Source organism: Mytilinidion resinicola (genome assembly GCF_010093595.1).
Source record: "Mytilinidion resinicola strain CBS 304.34 unplaced genomic scaffold BDZ99scaffold_3, whole genome shotgun sequence".
In the NCBI taxonomy this organism is placed as follows: Eukaryota; Fungi; Ascomycota; class Dothideomycetes; order Mytilinidiales; family Mytilinidiaceae; genus Mytilinidion; species Mytilinidion resinicola.
The window spans coordinates 1,981,315-2,003,288 of NW_022985439.1; the positions used below are offsets into that span (position 1 = coordinate 1,981,315).

The 21,974-nt window shown below is 52.0% G+C and overlaps 4 protein-coding genes across 4 annotated transcripts; 3 read left to right on the forward strand and 1 right to left on the reverse strand.

Annotated features, from left to right (window-relative positions):
• Positions 1-36: 36 nt before the first annotated feature.
• On the forward strand, positions 37-1,340 carry BDZ99DRAFT_377988 (peptidase M28; the record flags this gene model as incomplete). The annotated part of the gene is made up of 2 exons (XM_033715092.1): positions 37-650; positions 710-1,340. The coding sequence occupies 2 exons, from the start codon at positions 37-39 to the stop codon at positions 1,338-1,340; spliced, it is 1,245 nt and encodes a 414-aa protein (XP_033582185.1).
• Positions 1,341-1,983: 643 nt separating this feature from the next.
• On the forward strand, positions 1,984-7,489 carry BDZ99DRAFT_567102 (uncharacterized protein; the record flags this gene model as incomplete). Its single annotated transcript, XM_033727653.1, has 2 exons — positions 1,984-7,210; positions 7,275-7,489. The coding sequence occupies 2 exons, from the start codon at positions 1,984-1,986 to the stop codon at positions 7,487-7,489; spliced, it is 5,442 nt and encodes a 1,813-aa protein (XP_033582186.1).
• Positions 7,490-8,233: 744 nt separating this feature from the next.
• BDZ99DRAFT_459152 (uncharacterized protein) lies at positions 8,234-10,091 on the reverse strand (the record flags this gene model as incomplete). Its single annotated transcript, XM_033719095.1, has 1 exon — positions 8,234-10,091. A coding segment is annotated over exon 1 (1,421 nt), but the record flags the coding sequence as incomplete, so codon positions are not given.
• Positions 10,092-12,255: 2,164 nt separating this feature from the next.
• Positions 12,256-20,005, forward strand: BDZ99DRAFT_567104 (uncharacterized protein). The gene is made up of 2 exons (XM_033727654.1): positions 12,256-19,505; positions 19,580-20,005. The coding sequence occupies exons 1-2, from the start codon at positions 12,452-12,454 to the stop codon at positions 19,846-19,848; spliced, it is 7,323 nt and encodes a 2,440-aa protein (XP_033582188.1). The 5' UTR covers positions 12,256-12,451; the 3' UTR covers positions 19,849-20,005.
• The last annotated feature ends 1,969 nt before the right edge of the window (positions 20,006-21,974 follow it).

A 21,974-nucleotide genomic window follows, 5' to 3' on the forward strand; every position in this document is an offset into this window, starting at 1 on the left:
TCTTCCAGGTCTGGTAGCACCCCACGCCCGCCCGCAATGCCGTCCCTCTCATCCCTCGTCCTACTTTGCACCTCCGCATTGCTCCCCTTCACCTATGGATACTCAACCATCTCCGACAACACCTTGAACTCTCTCCCCGGCCCGGGATCTGACTTCGACATCCACACCGGTGCTCTCCTATCCCCAATTCTGGTTCCACGTGTCTCTGGAACCTCGGGATCCCTGGCCGTCCTTCAGCACTTCGTCGATTTCTTCCACAATACCCTCCCAGAATGGACGCTGGAATTCCAAAACTCGTCCTCGACGACCCCAACATCAGGGGGCAAGAAAATACCGTTCGTCAACCTTATTGCGACACGCGACCCGCCTGGAACACAGCCTGGGGAAGTCGGACATCTGACACTGGTGGCGCATTATGATAGCAAATACACGCCGAAGGATTTCATTGGCGCAACGGACAGCGCAGCGCCATGTGCAATGCTGATGCACGTAGCACGCAGCATTGATGCAGCGCTCACGAAGAAATGGGAGGCCATGACCACAGACGGGCTGGGCGAGCTCGAGGAGCAGAAGGGCGTGCAGATATTGCTCCTGGATGGCGAGGAATCGTTCCTCAGCTGGACGGATACTGACAGCTTGTATGGGGCACGGTCAGTACAAATTCCAATTGCAGATTTGCACTGTGGACAATTTTCTAACCTCCACACAGCGCCCTCGCCGAAAGCTGGGAACACGCCGTCAACCCCGCCATGTCCACCTACCGCACGCCTTTATCAAGTATCTCCCTCTTTCTCCTCCTCGACCTCCTCGGCGCCGCCCGGCCCACCGTCCCTTCATACTTCAAAACCACCCACTGGTCCTACAAATACATGTCCGCGCTCGAGGCACGTCTTCGCGCCCTCGGCCGTTTCAAGTCCTCTCCAAACCACCCATCAAAGCTCGCTCGACGCGCCGCAAAAGCGAAAGCAAAAGGAGATAAGAAAGCGATTAAGACAAGGAAAGAACCGGCATTTTTGCTAGACTTCAATAAACAAGACAGCCAGTTTAGCCCCTGGACGGGCATCCAGGATGACCACCTCCCGTTCATGGCGCGCGGCGTCGAGGTGCTTCATATCATACCTTCGCCGTTCCCGACAGTGTGGCATGAGATGGAAGATGATGGCGAGCATCTCGATCTCGACACTGTGGAGGATTGGGCGACGTTAGTGACGGCATTTGCGGCGGAATGGATGGAGTTGGAGGGGTTTTTTGATGTTGAGAAAGCGGAAAGGGAAGCGGGTGGGGAGAGCGAGGATTATGAGAAGGGGAGGAGGAGGACTACGAGTAAGACTGAGTTGTGAGTACGCTCCCCTCTTTCTCCTCCATTTCTGGTTTGTGGGCTTTGCGACTGTGATGTTTTATTTTTGGATGAGAGGCTGGGTTAACGTTTTGTGCGGCATAGAAATACTCATATCTAGCATGAGGACAAGAATCACGTTATTCCACAGTCTTTGTATTCCAACAATTGTGAGGGCGGGTGTGTTGTCGCATTCGCACTTGTGGTGGTGGGTGTCGTGAAAGGTACCACCACCACCGTCCACACCCACACCTCCGGCGCACAACCGTCTTGTCCGTCTTGTCCCCCTACCCCTAATTCGCCATCCCATTGACTTGAAAGATCATTACAACACCGCCGTCAACGCGTTGGTTCTAACCCGATGAGTGGGTGTGGGCCCCTGCGTCCGAACAAAGAAACCTGAAGCACAACCCCCCACCTCGAGTCCGGGCATTACTAGATGCGGAACCTGAAAGACGAGAGATGGGAAAGTTCTTTCAGCGGTCGTTGATGCGGTTCTTTTCTTTTTGAGCGCGTGGTTCGCTGTTCTTCTAGGGTTTGGATTCGAGTTCAGGATTGTGATTTTGAATACGTTTTGAGACGAGGAATCTAGTTTCTTGATATTAAGCCTTCCACGCCAACAACCATCAAACGCGCGAAACGCTCCCATGGGGCCAAAAGCGAACGCAGCAGCAACTTCTGGGAGGGGCCGCGGTGGGGGTCGCGGTGGGCGGGGTGGAGGGGCAAGAGGAGGGGCAAGAGGAAGCGGGAATCAAGCTGGCGGTGGCGACGCTGTGGAGGTCCTGACGATGCCGGGGACGGGGACTGGACCAGGGGACGAGTTTGACACTCACCCCAGATATTGGACTATCCCACATCTCAAAATCAGGATGGCTCAATTAGGTATGCGTATCCCGAGTAGAGCAAACAAGGCCGATCTTATTGCGCTGTTAAGAGCGGAGAATGCAAGGCTGGAAGCACTGGCGGCAGTCCCGACAGCGGGTGGCGACGATACGGTAGAGGGAGGGGCGGAAAGCGAGGAAGAGGTTGGCAAATCTCCATCGGAAAGCGAGGAGAGTGTGAAAGAGGTTCGCAAGACTGCTACGCCACCTGCATTGGCAAACGAGGAGTCGAGTGAGGACGAAGGAATAGAAGAAGGCGGCACGAAGAGAAAAGAGAGCAATGAGGCGACAGATCATTCGACGACATCCGAGACTGGTAAAAAAAGTCCAAAGCCACCAAAGACACCGTCTGAGCACCTGGGAAGTGATGAAAGTAGCGAGGAAAGTGGCGGTGACGGTGGCGATGATGTAAAAACTCCCGCGTCGCCGAAGAAGGGAAGGAAGCCAGCATCGCCGCAAAAGGCACCGTCTAAGCCTGTGGATAGTGATGGAAGTGCCGAAGATGAAGGCCGCGAGGGTGAAGGCAGTGAGGGCGAAGGCGACGGGGATGAAGACGGCGAGGATGAAGACGGCGAGGACGAGGACGGCGAGGATGAAGACGACGAGGATGAAGCTACTCCCACGCCGCCGCAGAAGAGGAAGACGCCGGTGAATTCAAAAAAGACTACGCGTAAGACCACGGAAAATGATAATAGTGGCGATGAGACAAATACCCCTGCGCCGCCGAAGCAGGGAAAGAAGAGTGGTCCCAAGGACGGTCCTGTGGCTGCTCGAAGGCGACACAGGAAATTCTATTGGGAAAGGATGCGAAGAATCCTCTACATAATGGCCAAAAAACGAGGCTGCACAGGTCTAAAAGCAATGCGCGATTCCAAGAAGAGAATTATACCGGCGCTTGAACAAAAAGACATAGAAGACCCACTACCTGAATCGGATAGATCAGACTCAGAGGGCACAATATTCCCAGATAAACACAACAAGCGCAACAGGAAGTTTTTGAGTGAAATTGAAGCAAACACATTACGAGAGTGGTGTACGGGAAAGGGCCTACCAACTGGCCAGCTACGTGAACCCATGGAGCACCACCTAGCGCAGTACAAAAAAGACAAGAGGGAAGGGAAATTCGTCCTAAAGAAGACTAACGAGCCGAAAGTGAAACCGAAAAAGACGAAGACCTCGAAACGACCGCAACAGGGAGGTATCTCGCTAGAGAACGATTTTTCAGAGGAAGAAGAAGAAGGCACCCAGGCCATACCCGGTGAACTGTTTCTCTTCACGTTCGACAAAGAGAGACTGAGAAATAGGCCCGGAAAACTACTGCCACCGAGTCTCGACCAGAAGTGGGAAATTAGTGATGCGGTGCTCCGGCCTGTAGAATATTTGAAAGCCGAGCGTCCAAGGGATGGTAAGGACGATCCGACAAAGCCTTGGCCTGAGGAATCTAGTGGTCTTGAGAAAGAAGTACAGTGGCACTTGCAGGACAGACCATCATCTAAAGAAAATTATAGGCTCTCAGGTGCCGCCAATGTATACGAGGCGGATATCAAAGAGTTGCAAGCTAGCAAATTGGCCGCCGCCAAGGCAGGTGGACATGCAAAAGCTACGGTCCGGTTTGGGCTCTTTTCCGAAAAGGGGAGGCATCGTAGCGTAGCCATAATCGAATATTTAGCGCAAAGGGCGCACGGCTTATTTGGTCCTGGATGGGAGATCAAGGTCCGCCACCTTGAGCTTCAGTACGAACGCGATACTGCAATGCCCGCAGAGGAAGCAAGATGGCAGCCTCCGCTTAAACCACCACAAATAACATTTACGCACTGGCCAAAAGCAGTTCCTGACGAAGATGCGGAAACCCTTGAAGTGCCACCTGCGGGGAACTCTTGGCCAATATGGGACAGGCTCTTGCGTACAACACGCGGTATAGAAGAGCAATACACTACGCCGAGTTTACGGGAATACCCTTGGGGGGCCAAAGCCAGTAGCCGAAGCAGCAACGTGCCTCAACTTACGCAAAAAGAAGTTGACGCGGCTCACGACGGAATTCTTATGAACCAGCTAAGAGGCGCAAAAATCGAGAGTGGCGAAGACTGGTTGAAACGCACACAACTCTGCCTAGATACTGGCCATTTATTCTTCCACCCCGACGGTTGGGCGCGGACCAGATCCGAGTTTCTCTATGGTCCACCGACGGGGGGGCTTTGTGCCTGGCGGCCAGCTCCTCTTGATTTCGGATACGGGGCTAGTGATATCGAACCCGATTACGAATTGAGAAAACAAGACCTTTTCTATGTCGTGCTTAGAGGTGACGATCTTCCCTCATTTTATTTTTTCAGACGACCTGGAGAGTGGGACGACCCTTTGCAGGCAAATCCCAAGTCAAGATACTACGAGGATGTATTAAGGGCACGGATTTCTACCCTGGGCAGATACTTGAGACAGGCACAAAGAATGGGAAGGAGAATTCATGATGAGAAGGCTGGAGAATCCGAAACCGAGTATCGGAAGAAGATACCGCGACTGGCAGGAAAATCGACAGCGTCTACGACCGGTAAAAACGAAACTCTAGAGCAAGAGATGGCAGCGATTGCACGTTTGTTATACTGGCATGGAGTTCCTGGAGCAATTGAAAGGGCCAAAAGCTATGGCCCGGGGAACGCAGAATTTCTGGAGCTTGGCTGGCGTGATGAGGATAAGAACTACCCGAAAGTTCCCCCAGTACATGAAGATGACGCTGTCCGACCCGATTCGATTGCTAGGAAGGTCGCCTCGCTGAAGTTTGAGCCAAGTGCGGCGCAAGGCGGCGCTGTGTCTCCAATTCGGGGAGATGAGCCGTGGACTGACGATCAAGACGACGCCTTGTGGCCGATAATTGGACGATCCCGGAGAGGCTCCACGCAAGAAGACCAACGCCGAAATGCAGTCACTTTGTCCCCATCTCAACTCCCCCGGCAGCGAACGCGGATTTCATCTTCCGTAGCAAGAACATCAAACGCATCGCCCAAATCCACAGGACGGGTCCCACCACTACGGAAGTCAAGCTCCGCAGGCGTATCACCGCAGGCTAGCGGTGGTCAAGGGGACGAAGGGGAAGTCGTAGTCGTAGAGGATGACGAATCAACGCCATCCGCGAGTGGAACCTCCAGGAAACGAAGGTCGAGGTCGAACTCTCAAGCTTCAAGTCAGTCTGCAAAACGGCGAAAATCAAGCTCCGGTAGCAGAGTGTCGCAGGACAACCACGAGGCGTTGGAAGAGGGCGAAATAAATGAAGAAGACGAAACAGCTTCATCGGCGGGTAAGCCTGCCAGTCGACGAAAGTCGAGCTCAGCTTCTCAGGCTTCGAATCGATCTTCAAAGTCGCGTAAATCATCGGCCTCGAACCGCGAACCGTCGCAGCACAGCCTTGACGCTTTATTCGAAGACGATGAAGAAGGAAAAGGACAAGGAGATGAAGGGACAGAAGAAGAAATAGCTCCATCTACGATTAGCGGCAATCAGCGAAAACCGAGTTCAGCTTCCCAAATCTCAAACCGATCGTCAAGGTCTCGTAAAGGATCATCCTCTTCTACCCAGTCAGTGCAAGACCCAGATACATTACAGCGCAGTTTCGAAGACGATCTCTCCGACATTGACCGCGAGATACAAGAAATGCCACACGAAGAGCTAAGACAAAGATACACTTCGCTCGTCCGGCGGCTGGAACCCGAACCCGACGATGGGCACTTCTGCTTTGTGTGTACGGCTTCCTTCGAGGGTGCAGATCTAGAAAGCATCCTCGAGCATTACGAAGAACATCGGCTTGACCCGCAGCTCCCGGAAGCGGATTGGGAAAATATATGGTACGAAGGGCCATATGGAACTACGGAGCGGGTATTCTACGAACCGAGTGGATCTGGGAAGGGCCACAAAGTCACCTTCGCTCCATATACGGTTGAGAAACGAGTCGGATATAATGATCAGCCAGAGGACGAAGATGGCGATGATGATTCTCCAATATCTCCAACCAGGTCCAGCTTGAAGAAAGCTCAAGGGACGAGCAAAGAGACGCCGAAGAAAAGGGGAAGGCCCAGGAAATTGACACTTGAGCCTGCCCCTGCAGCCTCTAATGGCGTCAAGAAGCCTGAAAAACGGGCCAAGAAAATAGACCCAACGTACAAGAAGTCTCCCACGCCTTCTTCTGGAACACCTTCACCCATCCTTCGGCTTGTGAAGCGCTTGCCCAAAGATCATCCAAACGCTGCTTTCAGAATCCGCAGAGCTAGTCTCGTAACGCAGAGCTCCGAGACCTCACCTGGACTAAAGAAGAAGAAAGCCAAGAAAGCCGCTTCGAAGAAAACAACTAAGAAGACCAAAGACGCTGAGCCCACGCTAGTCGAGCCTTCAACGCCTTCGCCTCCCCCAGTGCCAGCTGCGAAGAAAACTACCAAGAAAGCCGCTCCAAAGGAAACGACCAAGAAGGCCACAGCCCCAAAGAAAATAACGGAAAAGACTAAAGCCAGCGATTCCACCCTAGCCGAGCCCTCAACACCTCCAGTCACAACTCGCAAAACCCCCCGCAAAAGAAAACCACTCGTAACCCCGTCTCCGCCTCCAACGCCAACAACACCCCCACCCATAAAAAGAGGACAGCGAACCACACGTGCACAAACACCCGAAACACCAACGCCTGCGCCCCGCGGCCGCAAACGCAAAGCCCCGGAGGACGAGGCCTTCCAAGCCGACATAGTGGCTTTCGACTCCAGCTCTGAGTCGGCTGGGCCGGTGGCGAAGAAGGCTAAGAAGGCAGCGCCAGCCAGGAAGACAACACCGGCTAAGAAAGCAACACCGGCTAAGAAGACAGCACCCGCTAAGAAAACTACACCGGCCAAGCAAGCAGCACCTGCCAAAAAAGCCAATGCATCAAAGAAGACACCAGTGAAGCCCAAGGTCGTAGCCGTGGCTAAGAAGGTGGCGAAATCGCCCACGGCGACGAAAACGAAGAAGACCACAGCGGCGAAGGGTAGGTGAGTGACCCCAATTACACTGGAAGGGCCTCTTTTAGACCACGAACTAATTTAGCATAGGAAGTGAGAGTTTGACGGTGGAAGTGGCGGAGAGAGGCAAACGGCAAACTTCGAGTGTGTTTCTGGTGCCGCCGAATACGCCGGCGCTGAGGAGGGGTAGGAGGAGGTCTTCGTATGTAGGGTCGGAGCCGCCGCTGGATACGGAGGTGTTGGCGGAGAAGATTGTTGAGGTGGCGAAGGAGAAGAAGAAGGGGAGGAAGAAGATAAAGGAATAGGGTAAAGGATGTTTCAAGGCTGTCTACAAATCGATTTTCGGTCTCTGCGTATTTTCGAGATAGAAAACTCTTTCGTATATCATAGTATTGCCTCGTCGAGTCACCACAATCTGCGCTTCACATTAAGTCGGCATAAAAGCCTGAGGCATTAAACGCTTCTCATTAAACTCATACACTATGTAACCGTCATCCGCATGAGTCGTTTCATCCAATGCATCGCTGTACAGAGGGGTGGGTATTCCAAAAACTCGAAATCACCACAACCGCTTCCAAACCGAATCCAAACCCATACTCTGACCCCTAAGATCTCCGATGCTAGCGCTTAAACCCAATCGGCCACGCCATCACATCAATCCGCTTTGCGCGTTGAGGCCGTAGAAAACCCTCGCTATCAGGCTCGCCCAGTCGCCCTTTCACAGTCGCTAGGGACGCATACCCACGCACGAATTGCCGGAAGTTCGAATTAGGGTCTTCGTGCATCTCAATCTCAATATGGCCATCCTCGGGCTCTGCCGCGTCCTGTGCCTCGTGTGATTCCACCGCCCCGTGGGGAAGGCCTCTCTCGTCCACCTGTCCATGAGTTGTGGTTGTTGCTCTGGACCGATCTTCCTCGTCCACGCGTCCAGCTATTCTGTTCGTCGTTTTGGGCCGATCGTCCTTGTCGTCGGCCTAGCATAGGATTAGCATCTCGCTCTGACACCATAATGGTATCGGAACGCACTTACAAGACATGGGATTGGCTTACTTCTTGGTTGTTGGGATGAAGCTGAGGGCAGTGACATTCGCGGGGGCCCACTTTGTGCAGGCGCCGTACTTGAGGGTTCCCACGGGACGGATTTTCGGGTACGCTTCGGATTGCTGGACTGCGCTGGGGATGTCGGTGATCGGCGAACGGGAAGGTTCAACGCGGTTGAGGTTGAGGTTGAAGTATTTGAGGTCTGATCGAGTACCGACTTAAGCCCCTCTGGGTTAAGGATTTGTTTCATGAACTTGTGCTCCTTGATTGAGTCATAGAAGTTGTAGTATGAAACGGGTTCATCTCCGTTTTCGAAGCAGTCGTTGCGGTACTCAACGAACTCCATCTCATATCTTATCACGTAATCATCCCACATTAATCTGGGCAGTTTTTTTCTCTCGTCCTCCAGCTTCTGTATCTGCTTGCACATTCCTCTGAATTGCTTCATAGTACCCTTGTACTCAGGGTAAGCTTGAGAGAATTTCGAAAATACAATCGCGCCAGGCGATTGCGAAGGCTCCGTAAGATTGGTTGTCGCGGTTTCCATTGCAGCAGAGCGATTCGCAGGCCTCGAAATCTTGTGCGTAGCAGTGTTTGAAGGAGCTTGCTCGACGCCAGGCGACCTGTGGTCGTCATGCAGCACACGCTCACTGCCTCGTCGTATGTCCTTCGGCGAAGCATTGTCAGAGCGAGGGGGCCAGCGCGTGGTAGAAGGCGGATGGTTCGGCCTTGAATCGTGCTTGTCGACGAGTCCATTTGACTCTTTACGATTGGTAGCAAACTTGGGAGATGGCAGGAGATGTTCTTCAGCACGTCCCGGACCTGTCGTGTTATAGCTGTTCAATTTCTGACGTCTCTGTTCTCGTATTGTCATAGGAGGTGCCATGTTATCGCCATTTACCATCTCTGACTCCCGTGGAAGCCCAAGACCAGCCGATCTAGGTTTTTTACTGCTATTAAACCCAGCAGGAAGATCAGCAGCTTTGCGTTTGACTAACGAACCCGGATTGCTACTCGAAACGTGCGGAAGCATTGGAGAATGATTGGAATTGAATGGAGCTTTGGCCTCACTGGGAGATGGGCTTTTGACTTCAGGTGGCGGACGCTGCGAGGCAGCATTAATCTCTTCGTTTAGTTGCTCATCTATCATAATAGGGTCCGCGTCTGAGGAGAGATCGATCATCGCTGAGGCCCTCTTAGTAGAGATTAGTCTTGCGTTAAGTTGGCCTCGAGGCTCAGCGTAGGTACTGGGAATAACGGAAGTAGATGAAGTTGTTTGGCCACTAGACCGTTGTCGAACAGGCGACCATGAGGAGGAAGGCTTAGCGAGGTCTCGCTGTACTTTCCGATGACCTGGAAGCTGCGGGGTCTCCTTTACCTGAAGTTCTGGGACTCCTCGGGCCTCACGGTGTTGTAACGAGGTACTAGTTGCCTGAGATGCCGAATTGGTTTCCATCTTGCTGGTCTCCAATACTTCGGGTATGGCGAACTCCATCTCCTCGTCACTGTCGCTGATGTCTCTACGTTCAGGCGAACTTGCTCGACCTGTTTGCGATCCTGGCTCGGGTGGAGATGAGGGAACTGCTTCATTTCCTGGAGCTTCAGATTCAGCAATTGAAATCTGGGTCCTGCCGGGCGCTCCCACATCATCTGAATCAGACTTCGTAAGCTCGATTGGAGTCGCTTGAGATAACCCACTAGGAGCACGCCTTGCCGGCGATTCCTCTTGTAGAGCCGAACTGTCTGGATGCAATGTTGTCTGCGAGTGTGCGACGGGTCGAGACATCCGTTTCAAAGCATTACTCCCGAGTGTTTCCACTACGGGAGCGGAGCTATCAGGAGGCAACCCAGCTAGTAGATGAGCGGGAGGTCTTGGCGGAGACGACTCCTCCCACCCAGAGATTACTGACCCTGCCGAGTCTGAAGCGCCCGATGAGCTCGAAGAGTCATATTCCGAGTCACGGTCTTGTTCAATGTGGGAGTCTTCTTCTGATACGTTTGGTGCATGATCCTGTTCGCCCAGGTCCTGACCACCTCCTTCGTCCGCCAGTCTATTTAGCGACACAAGCAAAGGCGTAGGTATGTTTGGATGGGGGAATTTTTTTCCTGGGAGTGAGGGGAAAAGCGAAAAGTCCCTATTGAGGATGGCTGCCTGCCCCAAAAGGAAACTGCATTGGTCCTGTATCTTTGAATGGCCATCTTTCCAAGCAGGGATACTGATTGTCTCGGGGGTATATGTGGCCTCATGCAAAGGTTGTTGGCTAGGTTGCACCTCCCCATGCGCTTCATTCGAAAATGGTATACTCGGAGGAGGGCTGCTTTTCGGTGGCGAACGGCGTATTGGTATCGGCCTAACAGAGGGGCTGCCCTGAACATTGACGCCTTCTTCTGAAGATCTTCTACTAGTAGACACGAAGCCATTGGCACTGTCTTCTGAGTGTTTCCTACTGGTAGGCGTGAAGCCATTGCGTTGGGGGTTCGCGTGTATGAAGTCAGAGGAGACGTTGGCTCTATTAGATGCTTGACCTCCAGCTCGGAGAAGACTCAGCAGCCTGTCGACAGCCTTGACTTGTGGAGCTTCACGAGGCTGGTCTTCTTCCTCCTCGTCCATAGGAGCGCTCCGTACGTCGCCGAGCAGGGTTGGACTGTCGCGGTTCACACCACCAATGCTGCGTCGTTTGGTTGCGTTAAAGTTTCCCCGCCGCGAGACTGGCCGCTGCATGGAGGGTTGCATCTGAGTATACAGCGCAGATGACTCCATGTTATCATCTTCGACGACCTCTGTTGTCTCTGGCAATGCCTCAAGATCTCGATTACCAGGTGTATCAGCCGTCTCCTGAGACACCATTGCAGTCCCAGCCCCATAGTGCCTGAATTCGGACAGCGTTTTCAGTTGAGCTTCAATATCTGGCTTCTCGCGGATTGACTCTGGGTTTCCGAACTGGCTTTCAAAGTTTCCTTGCCATTCCATGCTCTCTACCTCCAGCGAAATGTGCCAAGTGGGCTCCCCAATTGTTGTAGCCACGACGTTGAACTTCCGAATTGAGATAATGCCGTTTTCCGTTTCGTCGAAGATGCGCCGCTTGTGTTGGCTCTCGAAGTGTTTAACGCAAGAGGAAGTGAGGTTAGCAGGGATAGAAACGTGGCTATCAGATAACACGACTTCGAATCGTGGTCTGGTACGAAGGATCTAGGAGTGGAGTTGTTAGCTTCGGCGCAAGGCATTGAAGCAACAAAGATGACCTTTCGTATCTGCGCACAGCGTCTCTTCTCGAAACCATAACTGACGGGTATGCGCAGGTTGCTGCCGTCGTCTTCATATGGGAGCTTTGCTAGAATTTCAATTAGTTTCTTCCGCTTCTTCCTGGCCTGCCTCGACCCAGGGTTTCGGGGAAGCTCACCTCCATCCTCGTCTTCTTCACGCTTCACCTTGTCTGCTAGAATGAGTCGGTCGATGCCGCCGCTGAGCTCCTTCTCAATGTCTCGCGAGAGCCATTTAGTAAGTAACTCAGCCATGTGGAGGCATGCCGGCCGTGGCCAGTACGCAGAAAAAGGTATGCAGTGGAGTGAAGAAGCTCGGGGACGGAGGCGGCGACGCGATGTCGCGTTTTGTAGGGAGCGGGGCGTGGTCCGGCTCGGATTCACCGCCAGACAGTGACTCGGCCAGATGTACAGTAATAATAATATAAATAACAATTCGGAGACAGCTAGAATCAAAGTAATGGTGGTGTCTTCCAACAGCTGCAGTCTGGAGCCGTGTATGCCTAAGGCATGGGAGACGGAGTAGCCGCTGATCAACACCTGCAACACGCTCCACGCAATCACCTGCTCAACGACGTAGCGCATTGATAAGTGCAGTAAAGCTTGGCAACGGCCATCTAACGGCGTCATAAGCTTTCCCCGGCCTACAATGTTTGTTTGACTACTGCGAATCCACTGCTTGCCGTACGACTCCATTCTACTGCTTGGAAGACGCCGCGAGAAGCTGCGGAAACACAGGTCCCATTAGAACACCACATTCTACCAACGGCATACTCTCCCAACGCACCCGCCTGCCCGCCTGCACCTCATCCACGCCTCCGTCATGTGGCCGACGACGGCCTTAATACGCTGATGCCTTATATAGACGAGCTCATGCTCTCTTCCTCTCCGCACAGGGCTCCGAAGCCTCCACGCCTTGTCGACCTCTGCCGGCGTTCCACCCGAAAGACACCCTCTTAAGCTCCATGAATCCCAAAGACCCTGCTACACGCCGCTCTCGACGCGGGTCCGTGTCTGATCCCTTAGCCCAGATACACAGCTTGGCGTCGCGCACCGAGAGCCTCACAACCTTTGGCGATTTTGCCTCGCCGCCTTCATCGTCCGGCGCAGACGCGAAAGGCATCGACCTAGTTCAAGGCGGTTTCAGTGGGCTCTACAGTCGCTTGAAGGCGAGCGTGGGAGGCGCAAGGGATGGCAACGAGGCCCCCGATGATGTATCCATCAGCAGTGCCAATATGCGGACAACGAAGCCGTCGCAGACACCAAAGAGCCCAGGCACCGCAGTCTCCTCCCCCGTTGTAGTATCCGTTCCCTCGTCAAGACTGCAATCACCTGCAGTCACAAGCTTTCCTGATGTCCAACTTCCTCCATCCAGAGATTCGAACAACTCAGGCCTAGCCGCTGCGTCTAGAGGGTCGTCGAACGGACCGAAGCCCGCTTTGCCAACAAACAAATCGAGAGGCTCTTTGGTAGCTAGCATCGAACCGTTGAAACTATACAAAGATAATGACAACGGGTCCCAAAGCCCGGCAGGTTCTATTGCTAGATCGAAGAATGGCCGTGGGCTTGATAGTCCTCAGCATCCGCCCTCGGCCGGGCTTGGAACACCCAATACAGTCGAGGGAGCACGCTATGTAGCAAGCGGCGACGAGCCTTTCCGCCAATCTAGAGATGACATGGACCTTCGGGATGACGAGAGTGATACTACTGAAGACGACCTGGTGATGGTTGACGGAGGAGCCTTTTACGAATCTACAAAGTCACAGCAAAATCCTAATGATACCGCCACAGGCGACTCTGGGCTCCAAAGAATTGTTTCTCGAAGGGATGACGATAAAATCCAGCCTTCAACCACACTTGGAAATTTACCATCTAAAGGTGCAGACAAGAGTGAGCTTGCCGATCGTGTGCTAGACAAGCTGGCTACCGACCCTGCCTATAAATCTTTCATAGCTCCTCAAAGACCTCCCATGCTACAAATCAGCCAGTCCCACCTACCAGGATACAGACACTCGCGGACATCTTCCTCTGACGGTCTCAGCTCTATTGCCACTATCGCTCCAGCTCGGAGCCCCCGATTTCCACCCGTAGAAGAACATCCGCGAGCAAGACCCCCGAGTTCTCTTTCTCGGAACCTTCCTAATAATGCGTTCTCTCAATCGCGCCGGAAAATCCTACCGAAAGAATTTTGGATGCGGGACGAGAATGCTAAAGACTGTTTCTATTGCGGAGATGCTTTCTCAACTTTTAGAAGAAAGCATCACTGCCGAACTTGCGGCCAGATTTTCGACGCCAAGTGCACCTCCCTAGTATCAGGCAAGCTGTTCGGCCAGTCCGGCAATCTTAGAGTTTGCAAACCTTGCGAGGCTCTCCTCTATGGAGATGATGACGACTCTTCGGTATACACGGACGAGGCAGATCGCAATTCTCTATACGAGCAAGATGAAACTCTGGGCTTCATGGACGACATAGACCGCAATACGGACACAACCGAAAGCGACCACACCAAGATAGGGACACCTACAATCAGCATTCCGATGTCGCGAAAAGCTGGAGGAGAGAAGAAGCGCCGATCTGCCGTTATTGAGCTTGGAGCGCCACCGATGTTGGCGCGACCCAGCTCCTCCAGGTCACTCAGATCCCTCAGTGGGAGACCCCGATCGTCAAGTCACAAACGCCATCTTTCCCGTCATCAGCACATGCGACATGTTCGATACGATGAACGAGCTCCTTTTCATCGTCACGATGCGGAAGACCTTCGGAATCGCCCAACGCTTCCGGCTTTCCACCACGACAATATCATCGATCCAGATCTCGCAGCTTTCATGTCTGATGAGGATTCAAGCGATGAAGAACCAGCCAGCATATTCGCAACTCTCAGCGCAGATTCCCCCCCTCATGCGAGTGGAGAGAGTGAAAGAAGTGGACTTGGCGGCCTCTTGGCAGCTATGCGGAAGGGGAAGTCTAGGATCGGTGAAAGGAGTGTAGTTGGGAATCCACGAGACACGGACACCGCAAGCATTGCGAGTCGCCAAATGAATCGACATTCAAGAAGACGGAATATGAGCGTGAGCAGCACGGTTGGACTCCGGCCTTCTCCGCGAAGATCGAAAAGCAACAGCCTACTCCGATCGATTGGAGTTGGCCTCGGTGGAAGCGTTGGGCAACCGCCAGCTCCCAACAATCAAACACTTCCTTTGCCCATAGTAGGTTTCCAGATGACACGTAGCTCATCAATGCAAGGAGGCAATGCGCCTGTCGTTGAGCTCAACCAAGCAAGCTTGCACCATGTCAGGAAGTTACTGAAGCAGATGCTGTATGACTCCGGAATCCCAAATCTGGCTAGATGGGAGAAAGCTCTCATGCCCATTTTGCTACAATGCACGGACGATGTCAATCCTGATGTTCAACATAACGACGATATTGACATTCGGCATTACATCAAACTAAAGAAAATCCCCGGGGGAAGACCAGGAGACACTTCATACGTCTCGGGTGTCGTCTTCACGAAGAAAGTAGCTCTGAAAAGCATGCCGAGGAGTATTGCTCATCCCCGTATTCTGATCGTGACATTTCCGATAGAGTATGCGCGCCACCAGCAACATTTCATGAGTCTAGAACCGGTCATTGCGCAAGAGAGGGAATATCTACGAAATCTAGTTGACCGAATAGCCGCCCTCCAGCCTTCCGTGCTACTCGTGCAGCGCAATGTTGCTGGTCTTGCGCTGGAGTTCCTCGAAGAAGCTAACATTGCAGTCGCGTACAACGTCAAACCAACGGTTCTCAACGCTGTCTCGAGATGTACTCAGACGCGGATGATATCCTCTGTGGAAAAACTCAACATAGATCCTTCGCATCTCGGACGATGCCAAAGTTTCGATGTCAAAACATATGTCCACGAGAATAGGAAGAAGACATTCATCTACTTGTCCGGTTGTCAAAGTGATCTGGGGTGCACGATTGTCTTACGCGGCGCTACGGTTGAAACACTCAAGGCTCTGAAGAAGATAGCCGAATTCCTCTGTTTTGTCGTCTACAATCTGAAGCTCGAAACTTGTCTTATGCGGGATGAGTTCGTTCTCATACCATCGACTACCATGGGAGGGACAATTTTGGCAGGAAAAAAGGACCATTCCAGATCTAATCTGGAGATCGCTGACACTTCTCGAGACTCCGGATCTGCGGCTCCGCAAAATCAAACACCACAAACTACGAATGAAGCTTCCGATGTGAACTCTCACGCTATTCAAACGGACACAGACGACAACGTAGCAAACGCCCCGATATCAGCCAAAAACAGCATTACGAGCAACTCTGCAACTGCCTTGACTGTTCCAGATGACGCTCCACTGCCTTCATTCTATGGCGAAATGGTCGAAACACATCAGACAAAGATACTTTCGGCCTCGCCCTTCGTAAAATTCATGCCGCCGTATCTCTTGATGCAGGCCCGCGAGCAGGAACGAAAAGTAGGGTATCTGAAGAACCTCCGCGATCGTTATACTACGGATGACGAGAAGACGAGTACAGACGACCCCGAGGAGTTTGAATTGGTCCAACCGGAGATGGTTCACACCGTCCTAGAACAGACGTCCAAGCAAGTGCGCGACTTTTTACACGCGGTCCATAATGCCGAATTTGATAAGGCGTTGCATGCATACCAGACTCAAAAACGACAATGGGAGGGTTACGTATCAAGCAACCTAAATCTCTTCGACCCATTCAACCACCAGAAAATCGCAGTCTTATATAGCGTGGTCAACTCAGTCACATCCACTCCGTGCGTTGGTCCCGAAATTATCGCCTTGGCATTTTACCATGAGCATGATTACGATGATGGTTTCACACCTGACTGTACACTCGGTCAGTACGTCGAAGATCTTTGCCACGGCGCAAGCACGATCTGCGACGTGAACGGGTGTGATAAGAGAATGTTGGATCATCATCGCCAATACGTTCACGGAGAGGGCCAAATGAGTGTCATCGTCAAGAAGTATCCTTCTAAGATACGAGGTCTCCACAACACTATTCTGATGTGGAGTGTCTGTCGAAAATGCGCTATCGAGACTCAAGTCATCCCGATGTCCGAGAACACATGGAAATACTCGTTTGCAAAATATCTAGAGCTCACTTTCTGGAGCACGAAGCTGCATCCTCGTGCAGATATATGTCCGCATGACATTCATCGAGACCACGTCAGGTATTTCGGACTCAACAATGTTGCAATTCAGATTCAGTACGACAACGTTCACCTCTATGAAGTCATAGTGCCCCGACCGACCGTGACTTGGAAGGTGGATAGCGATCTCCGCCTGAAAAATGAACAGTTTCTCAAGATAGAGGATCGGCTAGACAGGTTCATGACCTCCGTCAAAACACGTCTTAAGAGTATCCACGTCGAAAGTGTAATACCGGAGAAGATCGAAGCCTGCCGAGCTGAGGTTGACAAATTGACGAAGCGAGCTAGTGAGGAACATGACTGGCTACGACAAAAACTACAAGACAAGTACATGTGTTCCAGGTACTACGAAATCATTCCTCTCAATAGAGCCATTCGAGCTATCCAAGAAAAAGCAATTTCGTGGGACGATGCTTTTGCGGAGTTTGAACATCAATTCTTCCCTTCAGAGAAAGACATTAGGCGACTTGCTGCACTTCAACTGAAAAAGATTTTCCTCGAGCGCGATGAGTCCTCTAGCTCATTGGCATCCGTCGAGGAGGGAAACGAAGCCTTGTCAAGCCCAGAGCTACGAGAGAAAGGCGAGACGCTCTCATTGAACCCTATGCCTTCCCACATGTCTCCGGAGCACGCTAGAGATATGCTCACATCAGTGGTCGAAGAAGACCAAACATCTGGCTCAAGGCTAGGAGAAGAACAGACCTCAACAGCCGTTCGCCATGGACCTAGTTCCCGCCGTAACTCCAGTAGCATTAACCCAGAAATGCTTCTCCAAACTCCCATCGAAGCCTTTGAGAGGGAAGATGTCCGTCACTTGGACCTTGCGGTGTCTTCTAATTTCCGAGAGAGCACATCCTCTCCGAAGGCTACACAAGATGTGAACCCACCTACCTTGTCGCCAGAATCGAGCATCTCACAAGAAATAGCGCCTACGATTACCTCGCCATCTATCAAACCAGAACCGTTGGATGATTCCATCTCAGAAGCCGTGGACAGTATGCAACAAACTGAACTCAACAGCTCCTCGGCTGGGTCAATCATTGAGTCGAAGATACCTCGCTTAGTCGATGCCATTCGACGTGAAGGTGTTTTGAAACCACCGGCTATGACTCGGACTCAATCGCAGCCGGGCGGTTTATCTCGGCGAGACCAATATGGCAATGGTTCAACTAGCAGTATCACGACGTCTATTGGAACCAGCAAAGGGGATTCGCAAAAGATGAGCCTCAGTGAATCTGCAAAAGCTCTAGAGAGGAGAATGACAGAACGTCTAGGGCTAGGTTCCTTCAAGGCATCAAAGTCGTCTAGCCATTCAATGATTCCTAGATCTGTCCCTCGAAAGCGCAATGAGTCCAAGGTATCTACTTTGGCAAAGCACTTTGAACAGCTCAGTCGCGAATTCGAGAAAGAGCGTCTTCGTGAGAGACGCCTTCGAGCAGAGCGAAGCCGCCAAGCGCGGGCATACCCTTTGGCGTCTTCAAAGCCCATAGTAGAGGTGTATCACGATGTACATGACGCTGTACAGGAACAGAGCCAATCGGAGGAGGACCCTAGCACAGCCACTCCCGCTCGGCTTAGCACAGACAACAGCACGCTCGAGGACAGTAGTTTCTCTGGAACTACAGAACCAACGACCGGAACGGAGTCGCCCACCGACGAACGAAATCCCAAGAGTTCAACCAGTCCATCTATTGAAAGTCAAGAACATGGAGCGAACACCAGTCATCCTACTTCAGACGCCGAGGGCGACGCTAGCGATATTGAGAATACTATCTTGGACGATTTGCGACTTCCCGAAAGTATCGACGAGTCACAACTCCTATCGCCAACAGAATCGCAGCTCGATATCAGTCTGGAGCTGCCGAAGCACGAGAAAACTTCTTTGATGAAAATGTTGACGAGCTTTTGGTCTGAACGTTCGGCTAGTGGATGGGCGCCACTGGATTACCCATTCGCCCAGATCGAACATGTATGGGAGGACTCCGATATCATTGTCCGTGAGGATGAGCCAAGTTCTATCATTGCGCTAGCATTGTCAAGCCCAGACTATCTTACTAAGTTGCATAGTTTTCGCACTGAGCAGAGTAAGATGGAGAATGCAATGGGACAAAACGGTCTCGCAGACTCCGAAGCCTCCATTGAGCGAAATCTACTCCACCAAGCAAATACGAACATTCGCTACGGCTTCACCAATCGCGGCGTGAAAGCGCAATGCAAGATATTCTACGCCGAATCATTTGACGCACTTCGCCGGAAGTGCGGAGTCGCTGATCGCTTTGTCGAGTCGCTGTCCCGATGCTCTAAATGGGACTCTAAGGGTGGTAAAAGCAAATCACTTTTCCTCAAGACACTAGATGACCGTTTCGTCTTGAAATCTCTCTCACCAATCGAAGTCAACTCTTTCTTCCGGTTCGCGCCAAACTATTTCGCCTTCACCCACAAGAATCTCTTCGAAGGATTGCCGACCGTGATCGCAAAGATGTTCGGTCTCTTCCAAGTGCAGATCAAGACACCCACTGGCCGAGACTTTGACTGGTACATGCTAGTTATGGAGAATCTCTTCTACGATCGCGAACCGAACCGACGATTTGATCTCAAGGGTTCCATGCGGAACCGGAAGATCCAAAGCACTGGAGAGCGCGATGAGGTTCTGTTAGATGAGAATCTAGTCGACATAATCTACTCTGAAACGCCTATCTTCGTGCGCGAGCATACGAAGAAGCTCCTCAAAGCCTGCGTCTGGAACGACACGCTTTTCCTATCCCAGCAAAACGTAATGGACTACAGTCTCATGGCCGGTTTCGATGATACGCACCGGGAAATCATCGTCGGCATTATTGGTAAGCAATCTTCTTTCTTTGCTATACCCAAGATCTCTTCAAATAGTATCATACTTGCTAACTTCTTATCGCAGATTGCATCCGTACATACACCTGGGACAAAAAGCTCGAATCCTGGATCAAAGACCGCGGGAAGAACAAGCCAACTATCACGTCGCCTAAGGACTACCGCAACCGTTTCAGAATCGCGATGGCGAAATACATCCTCCAGGCACCGAACTGCTGGCACCAGTTTACGGAACAGAGCGTACAACCGCGGCATATTAGGTCGGAGGCACAAGCGGAGCAGGAAACGGTGATGGACTCCAATGGTGATGCTCGGGCGGTAATTGGGCACTTTTGAGGCGGGCATGCTGAAAACACGTTGATGGCGATAGGTATGGCGTTGATATGGGTATTTGGGTGTATAACGATCAGGTGTTTTGGGGGGCGGAACTTTTCGTAGATAGATATGAAAGTTAGTCATCGGATTACAAGCTTCCTATCCGTTTCAACATCAGTTCTCACGTCCATGCCACCTTCAGAGGTCAATGACGCTAAGGTAGCTCGGCATCAAAGGACCATAGCAGTCAGGTCCACTGCTTCATTGAGTGAGTAAAGCAAAGACATAAGCCCGGCAATGTTGCCTCCCTCTCTAGTCCAGGTCTCCTCTCACAAAATCCCCCTTGTGCTCATGCTCAAACAGGTAATCTTTCATGATGTCGTCCCGGTTCACCTTTCCCTCCTCCATCCTCTCATAAGCCTCAGAACTCTCATCCTGAACGATCTCCAGCAGGTAATCCCAAAAACACGTCCGGCTCAGGTGGCTACGCCACCAGTCGTGCGGGTTGACTCCCCCCTCCATCTCGCACTCGCACCTCTTCTGGGTATGCACCCACGTCCACAACTCGTCCGCCCGCTCAAAGGCCCCGGAAGGCATACTCCTCGTCCCTCTGCGCCGCTCGGCGCCATGGGCCACAGCACGTGCATTCTTCCACGCCTGCGAGATGAGGGACACTGCACCCACAGCTTGCCTGTCCAATACCGCCAGCCACAGCTCGACGCCGAGTCGCTGGATCGTCTGGAGCTCGAATGCCGTGAGGGCGTCGTCGCGGAATAGCTTTGTGCGGCAGTACGGGCACCGGTTGCAGTTTGGCTCGGTGCTCTGCAGCCAAGGCGTCACGCAGGTGCCGTGGAAATAGTGCTTGCAGGGTAGCAGTTGGATGGTGTCGGTGGCGCCTGGCGCGCACTCGTCCTTGCAGATGGAGCATGTTGCTGCTTCCGGGGCGCTGCTGGCTTCTGGGGCGTTGTTGCCCGCGAGGTGGGTTAGGGAGTGCGGGAGATCTAGGAAGCGCGGGGCCATCTTGCTGAGGTATGGGTTAGGGACGTTGGGTAAGGCATGGAGAGAGGCAGAGGGGTACGTACGTTTGCGTGTATGCTTTCTCTCGATGTAGTATATTGATGGACTTGGTGGATTTAGGGCGTTATAGATCGTGGTGTGTGTGTGTTGAAGAGAGCTACGTAGGAGGTAGATATAGATGTATGGAATCATCTTTCCGCTAGCAAATTAAGATCTATTATAGTATCTCGGCCATCGGACCGCTTCTACGCAGCTTCGGTCATTGGTGAACGACAAGTTGTGTTCTGAACATCTCCCTTGGAGTTTCGGCATTCCCGAAACACTAAACTGGAGGTGAGAAGGTGCCATTTTTAATCCGTTCATAAGCCTATTGGAGACTTATGAGAATGAGATAGAAGAGATTTGATATTGCTTTTATACCTCCCCGAACAAGGGGATCATGTTTGATGGACAGCTGCATTTTGACTGCTGAACGGCAAATAGTTGTCAAAGCATGCTTTTTGAAGCTGTGCTATGTTGATTTGATTTGCTATATCTGTTATTCGACGGTTATCGACAGCATGATGCATTGAAAGTCCTACATTCTGCATACCATGAGGTCTCATTTAAAGCCACAGGCAGTGGGCCGCAACGTGCTGGATCCATAATTGCTCCTGCGCTGTCTTCTGCCTTCAAAGTCTCTTACTTTGGAGGGCGGCTGAAAGAAATCTCGCACTACTCGAGGGCACCACGCATTGCTTTGGTGTTGCGCAGATTATGAGGGATGGTATAGCTGTCCCTTTACTGACATAATATATGCATATGTCCATTGAACTATAAGGTTCCTTGCTAATTGCTGATGGTGGCGATTTGGCGGCGATAAAGGATCGAATCTGTTTGTAGAGCAGTTGTTACGAGACTAGTTAGAAAGGGCCTGCCTGAATACGCTATGTGATTTTTTGGAAAGCAAAAGCAAAGGTATTGGAACGTCCCAGCTAGCACATCCCATTCTAGGCAGAATCTTCTCGATGTGCCTCAACTGTCTTGCTTTCAGTAATATTTCAGGTATCTCTAGAACCCTTTCTCGCACCGCTTGTTCGGAAGAGGGCAATCTCCTTGCTACCGAGGTCGAAGTCTTCGGGTATTTGTCG

Excerpts from the sequence above, each read along its gene's own strand:
- BDZ99DRAFT_567104 (XM_033727654.1), top strand. The coding sequence starts at position 12,452 with ATGAATCCCAAAGACCCTGCTACACGCCGCTCTCGACGCGGGTCCGTG. Across the intron at positions 19,506-19,579 it reads AATCATCGTCGGCATTATTG|ATTGCATCCGTACATACACC; the intron begins GTAAGCAATCTT and ends TTCTTATCGCAG.